A 12,700-nucleotide genomic window follows, 5' to 3' on the forward strand; every position below is an offset into this window, starting at 1 on the left:
GCTCAGAAGGAAATTCAAAATCTTTAAATATTATAACAATTTACATCAATTATTAATAAAAAAAGAGCCGCTACATCTCAGAGAGCTGGCAATCTTCATCAAAACTGCTGACTTAAACTTTTGACCCCTTTTTTCTTCATCATGTTATAAAGTAATTTCAGTTTATTTTCTAAAACAGTTAAGTAATTTTCCTCTTTTTTTTTATATACCGACCTGTCAAACTCGCCAAACTACATCACCAGTATCTGATCAATGTGGCTACAGTGCTACGATCAAAATTCCGATCATCCTTAAGATGATTTAAAACAAAAAAAAAAACAAAAAAAAAGAAAGGTGTTGGTGTTTTTACATATTTAGTTCAATGGCCAAGATTTTACGTTAAACGGTTTAAGCTAATACTAAATACTAAATAAAGGACAACACACGGAACAAAATAACATTTAATGTGGAACGGTGTTTGGAGTGCGGATTATGTTTTTTTTTTAAGTTCAAACGACGCGGGCGATCGCTGGCCGTGGCCGGTCAGCCCTATATTTATATAGGTCCGTGTATACGTGTGCGCGTGTGTGTGTGTAAATAGGGTTTCGTGGTTTTTACGTGGTGAATGAGACCAAACGTGTGGCACGCACTGGAAGGCGATGCAACGACGTTGCGATGTCGTTAGAATCGCCCTGGCAGCTAAGTAGTCCTCTTTCTTTTCCGCTGAAGTGTCAAAAACGTAGGTTGCAACAGAAATTTTATCAATATTAAATCCGGAAAAGCGTTGATTTTCGCAATAAATCGACCAGATCTGGGAGTGATAATGTGTTTCCCGTACCTTGAAGTATCTTTAATGTGAAATATTTTCTGTTTTCATGCTCCGCCAACCCCTGTATGCTCGGATATTTGCGTTGGAAACTTAGTTTGAGATGGCCAAGTCAAAGAATCACACAAACCACAACCAGAACAAGAAGGCCCATCGCAATGGCATCAAGCGCCCCATGCGTAAGAGCCACGAGTCCACCATGGGCGTAAGTAGACAATTGATTTATTTTATATGCGAGCACATATCCTAACCCGGCTTATCTTTTTGAACAGATGGATGTCAAGTTCCTGATCAACCAGCGGTACGCACGCAAGGGTAACCTGTCCCGCGAGGAGTCGGTGAAGAAATACAACGAACGCATCGCCTCGCAGCAGGGCAAGCCCAAGCCCATTACTTTGTAGATTCCAGACAACATCCGATCTTGGTTAGAAGAGAGCCCGTTGTTTAATTAAAGGAAATCAATTTAACGTATGCGCCAACATGTTTATTCGTGGTCAAGTTGATAGTTAATAGTAAATGCTCAAGACTTTGTAGAATGGGATATGTTCCAAGTCCGCCTGATACTGGCGTCTGTAGTCCCAGAGGTACTGGTCAATCACACCAGAATTCACGTTGTCGGGAGAGATTTCTGGATGGTCTTCCTTCAAGGATTTCATCACCTCATCCTTGACCTGCTCGATTATGTATATCGATGCTCCGCGTATCTCCACCTCCATTGGATCTCCGTTCTCCAGAATTGTATCCGATTTGAGCACCTCTAGCAATTCCGGCGTGTACTGTAAGCTGCCGAAGTGCACCAGCACCTGTGGAATCTAATGATCTGATCGATGTCGTGGAAAAAGCCCAGACCCTTGCCCCTGTAACAGGACCAGATATCGCCGACAAGTATCTGAGCCCGTTTCAGGATCGAAACGCGCTTTCCCGCAAAGTCTGCCTGGTCCCGGAAGCACGGGAATTCCTCGACAATCAGCTCTAGCAGACGCACAGCCGATTTGTCGGCTGCCTTGATCACATTCTCGAAGCGGCCATCGTACTTCTTTAGCAGTCTGTTGCCCACTTCATGGAGACAGTCGAGCCGTTTCTGGATCAGCGGTATCTTGGTCTCGCCGTCGTCCGATCGGAATATATGTTCCACCGTCTTCCTGTCGATTTCCGAGTAGAACTTGGCATTCGTCACATTTAAGCCGTCAGCGATGGCCCTTTTAATGGCTGCACAGAGGGCAAAGTATCCCGTGTAGCCATCAACCTTGTATTTGGTATAGTTATCTATGAAAAGATTAGTCAGATTGGGTTAGAGATCATTTCATGTGATGGCAAAATTACGCACTCGGTGTCCAGAAGCAAAAGTTCAGGGTGTCCAAGACAAAAACCCAGTCCGCGGCTCCTGAATATGCTTCAGGCTTGCTATCGTCCGGATTTGGATGCAGCTCATGCTGCGAAAAGTTCTCCACTCCTATGCGCTTGCTCTGGAGGTCGAATTAAAATCAGCGAAGAGATTGCCGGCAAATCGTACCCAGTGTGGGTTTAAACTAGATCGTTATCGGATTTATCTATAAAATATACCATTCGATCCTCAGAAATATACCGTCTCATTTAAAAAATCTACCGTAAATATACTGACGAATTCAAGTTCTATTATTCATATTCCTCGTTTTTGATATTCCATTGAATATTACTAGCTAGATAGAATATTGAGCCCTGCCCACATAATTTTGTCCGATTAATGAACCTATTATCTCATTGACTGGTTTATTTTTAACACTTGCTTTTATTAAATCTTGTCTAAAAAACGTTTTAGCGAAAACGGTAAAAAAAAAACGAAAGAGGATAGTTATTCCGTTGAATAATGTTGGCTAAGACCTTTAGCTCTGACTTTCATCGCTGCCCAACACTTACATTCAATTTTTTTTGTATAAAAAACAAGCCAGCAGCAGCTGACGTCGGTGTCGCGATATAATGTCCCAAAATACAAATTAAATGGCTTAAGCTGGTTATAAAACCAAAGAAAGCATCCTGTGAAATTGTGTAATACTCCCTGTCCATCTTTATGTCAAGTATTTACTAACCAAAAAGTGCGAATTCGTTATCAAAACACACACAAAAGTCGTGCCGTGAAGGAGTCGTTTTTAAGCAAATTAGTTTCTCTTCGTGAGACCTTGTTTAACCTAATATAAGTTTGTGAATGCATTGAAAAGTATACGAAAATATCACTCGCAGACGTACTATTTCAACACCCAAAAAGTTATTTGTGCTGTGAACAAATATTTTATCGACGCTTCAGTTTGCCATCAACACAAACAGACACACACACTCCTCTGCACGCGTTCATTACATACACAAACGTACATACATATGTAGGTTATGTTAAGGCGGAAGCCGGGAGGGGGGGGATAAGAGCCTCCCGCCCCCAAGCTCACTTGGACCTATAAAAGGGTCCTTACATATGTAAGGGCGCTGAAGATATCCCTCTAGTACCAGACAACTAGTTCCGCACTGGTGCCGCACTAGCTACCATTCTCACCTCCCTGGTTCCAGATCGATTACCCGCAATGTGTTTCAGCGGAGAATTTAACACATGCATGTCCTAGGGCGGAACCACCCCTGGTTCCCGCTCGATTACCCTTCGATTACCTGTAGCTAGCTCTGACCTAGTTACCAGTAACTAGTTCCGAACAGACTATTGGTAGTAGTCAATCTGGCAGTCTGGAATAATACAAAAATAAAAACACAATGTCTTTCATTATAACGAATAATTTTTAATTTTATGATGCTTAGCCTACTCCTGGTTTTTGGCAAGACACTTCTTAAAAACCCTTTTCTTCATCCTTTGCATTGCCTTTCGCACAGTGTTTTCGGGGGGCTCATCGCCAGGCGGAATACATTCTGTAATTAATATTTGTTTTAATTTATATGAAACATTTTTAAATCTCTAGAAGTGTAAATGGTATTTTACCTAGCAAAGCTGCAAAAAATTCGTTGTGGGTCCTAAGGGCCTTCTTCCCTTGGACCCCATCGACGTTATAGGCTAGAACAATTTCCTCACTCAAAATAAAGTTTAAGCCGCTCAAAACGCCAGCTGGCTGGAGAATCGATTTCCTTGCTGTTATCTGTTATCTTTCCTGCACAACGCTAACTTTGCAATGTTAGCTTCCCTTTCACTCTTACGGAGTCTACGCAAATGCCTTTTGCTCATCATTTTATTTGAAATATATAATATATATTTGCACGTACCTGTTTATATTAATTTGATTTATTTATTAATTCTTTTCCACTTTTTTAATAAATTTTTACACAAAAGACTCTTCCAGCGATTAGATGTTGTACAGAAGTGAACAAAATCAACGCATAAAGCAAACGAGGAAAACAAATGCATTTTGTTTGTGTAAATTCTTGTCTCTTTCATTCCACGAGCGCAACTACAGTAAAATATCACGATTAACTTACCATTTCGGTGCTTATTGCATGTCGTGGCTCGGTAAAAACTAGCTGAGTGGGCACTGTAACTCCACGGAATTGCGGTTATTTGCCGCCTTCAAAAACAAAACGAAGGCGGCTTCGTTTTTCGGTTCTTTTTCGACTGGTCCGCGTTCGCTTCCCGCGTAACTAGTTGCAGAACTAGTACATTGTAGTCGACGAAGACCTGGTCCGCGTTCGCTTCCCGCGTAACTAGTTGCAGAACTAGTACATTGTAGTCGACGAGACCTGGTCCGCGTTCGCTTCCCGCGTAACTAGTTGCAGAACTAGTACATTGTAGTCGACGAAGAACTGGTCCGCGTTCGCTTCCCGCGTAACTAGTTGCGTAGCTAGTTGCGCGGTAAACAGCGCAGAGCTAGTTCTAGAGGGGTCAATTGACCCCTTTGGTTCTACAGGGTACAGATACACGTGCGCTCAGCTGTGCCCCCCACCCAAATGACGCCTGTTTTCATTCAAGTCTGATACTGCACAAATCGCGACACTTTGAGACTGAGAAACAACAACACACTGTACTGCAACGAGATTCATTCAACAGGTGAGCCCGAGTACCCCTACATTGCGTGGACTGAGCATAAGTTAGAATCCCTCAAAGATCTCCAGTATTTGCCGTAATGGTTATAAATAATATTTCGTATAATTTCGTTTGTAGATACCAGAATTCTGGTAATTATCGTAGCTGTAGTGTGCTGTCGCCCAAAGTGCTAATTAATTTGCACACTTCTATAGAGATTCTATACTTCTATAGAATTCTGAGATCTATAGAATCATTCAGTCAGACTCTTAATTAGTTCGCTAGAATACATACGTATATCCCGTTTGGTATTGTTCTTGACTATAGTATACATATTCGAATATGTACATATGTATGTGTATAATAAGTAGTTTACATAAATATATTTAAAGACCTAGAACTTGCAGAATCATCTACTGTATACCCACACAGACTCGTATTTATTTTTATAATATTCTCGGGTCTATTCCAATATGTGTTTTCTTCTAGTTTTTGTCACTATTCGCCAATTAAATGGTTTTAGACAGGAAGTAGGTCTTTTCCTTTATCCACTATAGCCTTCTTACTTGCTTTATTTGTAATCTGTCATAATAGAAGAGTATATTAATATCGTAGTGCACTGCAGTAAGACATTCTTTATCTCTCCCGTTATCGTGCACTTCACCTGAAAGGCTGGCAGTAAGCTTAACACTCGAATCCAAGTAATCGAAATATAATATCTTTCAGTGCATTCCGTTCTCGATCATCATTAAGTTGCCGCTCGTCTGTTATTGAATGCTCATCAGCTGTCAAGTGTTAATTTGTGCTGATTATATTCATATCTATAATTTTTCCATGCCAAGCAATGGACTCTAAATCTATAAAGGTAATTGAAATCTTCTAATTCACTGTATCACAAATCGACGCTAATTTGCCTGATAAACGATGTCAAATCAGACGCTTCTTGCCAATGATTGAACGCCTTCGCCTGGGCCTCAGTTTGTTTTCATATCGGATCGTTACCTGACGCAGAATCTTGGCCAGTAAAATCCAAGCTAAGCTTCAAAATTACATTGTAAAGCATTGTAAAGTGTACAACATGGTGGAGAGGGTTCCGGTCTACTCCATTTCGCATTTCATGGAAATGCGTTCGATAGGGCCATCAAATGACGAGGGCCGCATATCTAAAGAACAAGTGAGTGAAATAATGCAAAAGGAGAACTTGGATTCCAAGGTGCTCTAAAGAGAATGATCACCATTCAGATCTCCGAAGTCGCATTCTCAAGGAAGCATATTCCACTAAATATCACAATCGTATAGAATACGAGTGGTTCCTTCGGTGAACACTCTGTTGTTAGATTCCATTTGTGTATATTCCTCCAGAAAGCGTATGAAACACTTCGGCATGCTCAAACACAGCCTTGTCTTAGTTTTTTGTGTTTCCATTTTGACATTACCCTACATTCCCGCATCACGTGTCTGTCTGTGCACACACAAACTCACCCACTCAAGTTCCCACGAACACACGCACACATTGTTAACGAGGGGGAACGTTGTGAGTTGCTGTGGACACCGCAACTCTACATTTATACCCGATACTAAGTCAGTATGGCTCTTCTCCGGCAGACGCCGCTAATATTAAACGACACGACAAAGAGTGCGTGCGAGAGAGGCGGAAAATCAGTCTGAGCGTGACGTCGGGCGCTGCGTAGCCACTGCAAATTGATTTGTTCCTATTAGATAGATATGGTCATTATCCATGATTCTGCGTTTTTAGTTTTCTCGTATCCTTAATATTGTGGATGCAACAGATTTTCGTCCTTTGTGTGGGCGGAAGGGGGTGAGGCGAAATTTGGAGATATACGTTTTATAGTGAGATCTAACAGGAGTGCGGATACTAAATTTGGTTACTCTAGCTTTAATAGTCTCTGAGATTTGTGGATGCCCCAGATTTTCGTCCTTTGCGGGGGCGGAAGGGGGTGTTTCGAAATTTTGACACGAAACGGTCAAGGTCCGATATCTTAGGAGTGTGGACTCCAAATTTGGTTGCTCTAGCTCTTATGGGTACTGAGATCCTTGAACTCATATTTTGCAATTGGCAAAACCGACCATGAAACCTGTGTGTTAGAGAGAGACAGAGCGAGAAAGAATGAAATTGTTTTCTTGATTCTGGCTATAATAATTATACGATCCAATTCAGATTCTGCAGTCTAAAAGATATGGTCATTCTCTACGATTCTACGTTTTTGGTTTTCTCGTATCTTTAAAATTGTAGATGCCATAGATTTTCGTCCTTTGTGGGGCCGGAAGTGGGCGGGGCAAAGTTTTGAAATATTCTTGTAGCAATGACTTATTACAGAAGTCTGGATCCAAAACATCGTTGCTCTAGCTCTTATAGTCTTTGAGCACTAGGCGCTGAAGGGGACGGACAGACGGACAGACGGACGGACGGACAGACAGACAGGGCTCAATCGACTCGGCTATTGATGCTGATCAAGAATATATATACTTTATGGGGTCGGAAACGATTCCTTCTGGACGTTACACACATCCATTTTCACCACAAATCAAATATACCCCAATACTCATTTTGAGTATCGAGTATAATAAACGGTATTATTTTGGGTTGCAATTTCTCATTTTATCAAAAACAAAATAAATAAAACAAAAAGTGAAGGAAAGCCACGAGAGAGGGCGAGAGAGCGCGAAAGAGAGTGTGTGTGAAAGTTGTTGCTGTTGTTGCTGTTGTTTCTCTCTTTCTGCGCCATCGGTTACAGTTAGTTTTCCAGCAGAGTGCGCCGCGTGCGCTCCACTCACCGACTAATCGCCGCTTTTATATTCCAAATAGATTATAGTCGGGCAATTTGCATTTTTCTAAAGCTAAACAATATACTACGTGTTTACATATACACATACCCGTAATCCGTAATCACAGACGAATCAGAATCGTTCCGGGGAGATGCTCCTCAGTGCTGTGGTGTCTCTGTCTCCGTTTGGCCCGGGGCTAAAGTCCAGTGACACGCTGTAAACTGATAATAAAAGTGTACTAAAAGAGTTACACACTCCACTCCCGTGGTATTGGAGGTGGTTCCAGGTTGCCAATAGAGAGAGGGAGAGAAAGAGCCGGAATGAAGCGCACACCCAAATTGCACGAGGTGGGGCGGGCCTACTCGGAGATGTCGCCCCTCAATCCGGACTCTCCGCCTGCACCGGTGGCCAGTACCAGCGGCTATTGCAGCATTTTTCCCTTCGGCCTGCTGCGCGGCTCCTTCGGTCGCGGCGGCAATGCTGCGGTACAGGTGGGTTCTGCCAGACGACAAAGTAAAGCTTAATCGCCCTGTCATCGGTTCTATATGGTATATGGGGGAGACTGACTGCTTATCGGGTTTCCCACTACAGATGTACACTACTGGCCAAAAAAATAAGTACATCGGTGTCGTGCTAGTTTGTTATGGAATAGCTCGAATGTTTGTAAAGAATTGTGGAGAATTTGTGCAAAAAACGTGGTATGAGATTCCAGTGGAGACTTGCCGCAAACTTATTGCTAGTATGCCAAGAAGAATGGCCGAAATCATCCAAAATAAGTGTGGCTATATAGGATACTATTAAAAGACCTGGTCCGCGTTCGCTTCCCGCGTAACTAGTTGCGTAGCTAGTTGCGCGGTAAACAGCGCAGAGCTAGTTCGAGAGGGGTCAATTGACCCCTTTGGTTCTACAGGGTACAGATACACGTGCGCTCAGCTGTGCCCCCCACCCAAATGACGCCTGTTTTCATTCAAGTCTGATACTGCACAAATCGCGACACTTTGAGACTGAGAAACAACAACACACTGTACTGCAACGAGATTCATTCAACAGGTGAGCCCGAGTACCCCTACATTGCGTGGACTGAGCATAAGTTAGAATCCCTCAAAGATCTCCAGTATTTGCCGTAATGGTTATAAATAATATTTCGTATAATTTCGTTTGTAGATACCAGAATTCTGGTAATTATCGTAGCTGTAGTGTGCTGTCGCCCAAAGTGCTAATTAATTTGCACACTTCTACTGAGATCTGTAGAATCATTCAGTCAGACTCTTAATTAGTTCGCTAGAATACATACGTATATCCCGTTTGGTATTGTTCTTGACTATAGTATACATATTCGAATATGTACATATGTATGTGTATAATAAGTAGTTTACATAAATATATTTAAAGACCTAGAACTTGCAGAATCATCTACTGTATACCCACACAGACTCGTATTTATTTTTATAATATTCTCGGGTCTATTCCAATATGTGTTTTCTTCTAGTTTTTGTCACTATTCGCCAATTAAATGGTTTTAGACAGGAAGTAGGTCTTTTCCTTAATCCACTATAGCCTTCTTACTTGCTTTATTTGTAATCTGTCATAATAGAAGAGTATATTAATATCGTAGTGCACTGCAGTAAGACATTCTTTATCTCTCCCGTTATCGTGCACTTCACCTGAAAGGCTGGCAGTAAGCTTGACACTCGAATCCAAGTAATCGAAATATAATATCTTTCAGTGCATTCCGTTCTCGATCATCATTAAGTTGCCGCTCGTCTGTTATTGAATGCTCATCAGCTGTCAAGTGTTAATTTGTGCTGATTATATTCATATCTATAATTTTTCCATGCCAAGCAATGGACTCTAAATCTATAAAGGTAATTGAAATCTTCTAATTCACTGTATCACAAATCGACGCTAATTTGCCTGATAAACGATGTCAAATCAGACGCTTCTTGCCAATGATTGAACGCCTTCGCCTGGGCCTCAGTTTGTTTTCATATCGGATCGTTACCTGACGCAGAATCTTGGCCAGTAAAATCCAAGCTAAGCTTCAAAATTACATTGTAAAGCATTGTAAAGTGTACAACATGGTGGAGAGTGTTCCGGTCTACTCCATTTCGCATTTCATGGAAATGCGTTCGATAGGGCCATCAAATGACGAGGGCCGCATATCTAAAGAACAAGTGAGTGAAATGATGCAAAAGGAGAACTTGGATTCCAAGGTGCTCTAAAGAGAATGATCACCATTCAGATCTCCGAAGTCGCATTCTCAAGGAAGCATATTCCACTAAATATCACAATCGTATAGAATACGAGTGGTTACTTCGGTGAACACTCTGTTGTTAGATTCCATTTGTGTATATTCCTCCAGAAAGCGTATGAAACACTTCGGCATGCTCAAACACAGCCTTGTCTTAGTTTTTTGTGTTTCCATTTTGACATTACCCTACATTCCCGCATCACGTGTCTGTCTGTGCACACACAAACTCACCCACTCAAGTTCCCACGAACACACGCACACATTGTTAACGAGGGGGAACGTTGTGAGTTGCTGTGGACACCGCAACTCTACATTTATACCCGATACTAAGTCAGTATGGCTCTTCTCCGGCAGACGCCGCTAATATTAAACGACACGACAAAGAGTGCGTGCGAGAGAGGCGGAAAATCAGTCTGAGCGGGACGTCGGGCGCTGCGTAGCCACTGCAAATTGATTTGTTCCTATTAGATAGATATGGTCATTATCCATGATTCTGCGTTTTTAGTTTTCTCGTATCCTTAATATTGTGGATGCAACAGATTTTCGTCCTTTGTGTGGGCGGAAGGGGGTGAGGCGAAATTTGGAGATATACGTTTTATAGTGAGATCTAACAGGAGTGCGGATACTAAATTTGGTTACTCTAGCTTTAATAGTCTCTGAGATTTGTGGATGCCCCAGATTTTCGTCCTTTGCGGGGGCGGAAGGGGGTGTTTCGAAATTTTGACACGAAACGGTCAAGGTCCGATATCTTAGGAGTGTGGACTCCAAATTTGGTTGCTCTAGCTCTTATGGGTACTGAGATCCTTGAACTCATATTTTGCAATTGGCAAAACCGACCATGAAACCTGTGTGTTAGAGAGAGACAGAGCGAGAAAGAATGAAATTGTTTTCTTGATTCTGGCTATAATAATTATACGATCCAATTCAGATTCTGCAGTCTAAAAGATATGGTTCTCTACGATTCTACGTTTTTGGTTTTCTCGTATCTTTAAAATTGTGGATGCCATAGATTTTCGTCCTTTGTGGGGGCGGAAGTGGGCGGGGCAAAGTTTTGAAATATTCTTGTAGCAGTGACTTATTACAGAAGTCTGGATCCAAAACATCGTTGCTCTAGCTCTTATAGTCTTTGAGCACTAGGCGCTGAAGGGGAAGGACAGACGGACAGACGGACGGACGGACAGACGGACAGACGGACGGACGGACAGACGGACAGACGGACGGACGGACAGACAGACAGGGCTCAATCGACTCGGCTATTGATGCTGATCAAGAATATATATACCTTATGGGGTCGGAAACGATTCCTTCTGGACGTTACACACATCCATTTTCACCACAAATCAAATATACCCCAATACTCATTTTGAGTATCGAGTATAATAAACGGTATTATTGTGGGTTGCAATTTCTCATTTTATCAAAAACAAAATAAATAAAACAAAAAGTGAAGGAAAGCCACGAGAGAGGGCGAGAGAGCGCGAAAGAGAGTGTGTGTGAAAGTTGTTGCTGTTGTTGCTGTTGTTGCTGTTGTTTCTCTCTTTCTGCGCCATCGGTTACAGTTAGTTTTCCAGCAGAGTGCGCCGCGTGCGCTCCACTCACCGACTAATCGCCGCTTTTATATTCCAAATAGATTATAGTGGGGCAATTTGCATTTTTCTAAAGCTAAACAATATACTACGTGTTTACATATACACATACCCGTAATCCGTAATCACAGACGAATCAGAATCGTTCCGGGGAGATGCTCCTCAGTGCTGTGGTGTCTCTGTCTCCGTTTGGCCCGGGGCTAAAGTCCAGTGACACGCTGTAAACTGATAATAAAAGTGTACTAAAAGAGTTACACACTCCACTCCCGTGGTATTGGAGGTGGTTCCAGGTTGCCAATAGAGAGAGGGAGAGAAAGAGCCGGAATGAAGCGCACACCCAAATTGCACGAGGTGGGGCGGGCCTACTCGGAGATGTCGCCCCTCAATCCGGACTCTCCGCCTGCACCGGTGGCCAGTACCAGCGGCTATGGCAGCATTTTTCCCTTCGGCCTGCTGCGCGGCTCCTTCGGTCGCGCGGCAATGCTGCGGTACAGGTGGGTTCTGCCAGACGACAAAGTAAAGCTTAATCGCCCTGTCATCGGTTCTATATGGTATATGGGGGAGACTGACTGCTTATCGGGTTTCCCACTACAGATGTACACTACTGGCCAAAAAAATAAGTACATCGGTGTCGTGCTAGTTTGTTATGGAATAGCTCGAATGTTTGTAAAGAATTGTGGAGAATTTGTGCAAAAAACGTGGTATGAGATTCCAGCGGAGACTTGCCGCAAACTTATTGCTAGTATGCCAAGACGAATGGCCGAAATCATCCAAAATAAGTGTGGCTATATAGGATACTATTAAAAGATTATAAATTATAAGAAAAAAGTGTACAAAATTTGAAAGGTTTTTAGTTTTTCGCTTTGGAGAATTGCTGTACTTATTATTTTGGCCAGCCCTTATTTATGATTTTAAGGTTTAATCGATCATAAAATATATATTTGAAATGAAAAATGCTTATGATAAACCGTTTTTATAGTCTATTGTAGGTTAGAAAACTAAAAGTAGTTTTGATTTTTTAATTATGTTTATTAGAAAAGTTTTATAGGAGATGAAAGAAAGCTTATAAGCGTGTACTTATTATTTTGGCCAGTAGTGTATGTACTGTACTACATATTGCCTGAAATGAGATTGTTTTACCGATAAGTAAGTAGACGGCGGACATGGTTGGTATGGTGTTGTATGGTTTTGTTCTTTATATTATATCGTGACGATTAGTTAAGGCGCCTCGAATCGTGCATACCCTTCAACAAACGTCATACCTCTACATGACATATATTTTTAAA

At 41.9% G+C, this 12,700-nt stretch overlaps 1 protein-coding gene, 1 long non-coding RNA gene and 1 pseudogene across 2 annotated transcripts; 1 reads left to right on the forward strand and 2 right to left on the reverse strand.

Moving 5' to 3' along the window:
* The first annotated feature begins 613 nt into the window (after positions 1 to 613).
* LOC117189790 (60S ribosomal protein L29-like) lies at positions 614 to 1,276 on the forward strand. Its single transcript, XM_033394859.1, has 3 exons — positions 614 to 718; positions 903 to 1,010; positions 1,078 to 1,276. Exons 2-3 carry the CDS (start codon positions 909 to 911, stop codon positions 1,204 to 1,206), a joined length of 231 nt encoding a protein of 76 aa, XP_033250750.1. The 5' UTR covers positions 614 to 718; positions 903 to 908; the 3' UTR covers positions 1,207 to 1,276.
* Positions 1,277 to 1,299: 23 nt separating this feature from the next.
* LOC117189788 lies at positions 1,300 to 2,283 on the reverse strand (annotated as a pseudogene).
* Positions 2,284 to 3,512: 1,229 nt separating this feature from the next.
* LOC117189793 lies at positions 3,513 to 4,289 on the reverse strand. The gene is made up of 3 exons (XR_004473569.1): positions 4,250 to 4,289; positions 3,759 to 4,036; positions 3,513 to 3,688 (listed from the first exon to the last, which is right to left on the reverse strand). It is a non-coding gene; the product is annotated as an uncharacterized LOC117189793 (long non-coding RNA).
* Between the last annotated feature and the right edge of the window lie 8,411 nt (positions 4,290 to 12,700).

Source organism: Drosophila miranda (genome assembly GCF_003369915.1).
Source record: "Drosophila miranda strain MSH22 chromosome Y unlocalized genomic scaffold, D.miranda_PacBio2.1 Contig_Y1_pilon, whole genome shotgun sequence".
In the NCBI taxonomy this organism is placed as follows: Eukaryota; Metazoa; Arthropoda; class Insecta; order Diptera; family Drosophilidae; genus Drosophila; species Drosophila miranda.

What these genes read in the sequence shown, in the direction of transcription:
- LOC117189790 (XM_033394859.1), top strand. Translation starts at nt 909, where the DNA reads ATGGCCAAGTCAAAGAATCACACAAACCACAACCAGAACAAGAAGGCC. An exon ending in GCCACGAGTCCACCATGGGC is followed by an intron (nt 1,011 to 1,077) that starts GTAAGTAGACAA and finishes CTTTTTGAACAG; the next exon opens with ATGGATGTCAAGTTCCTGAT.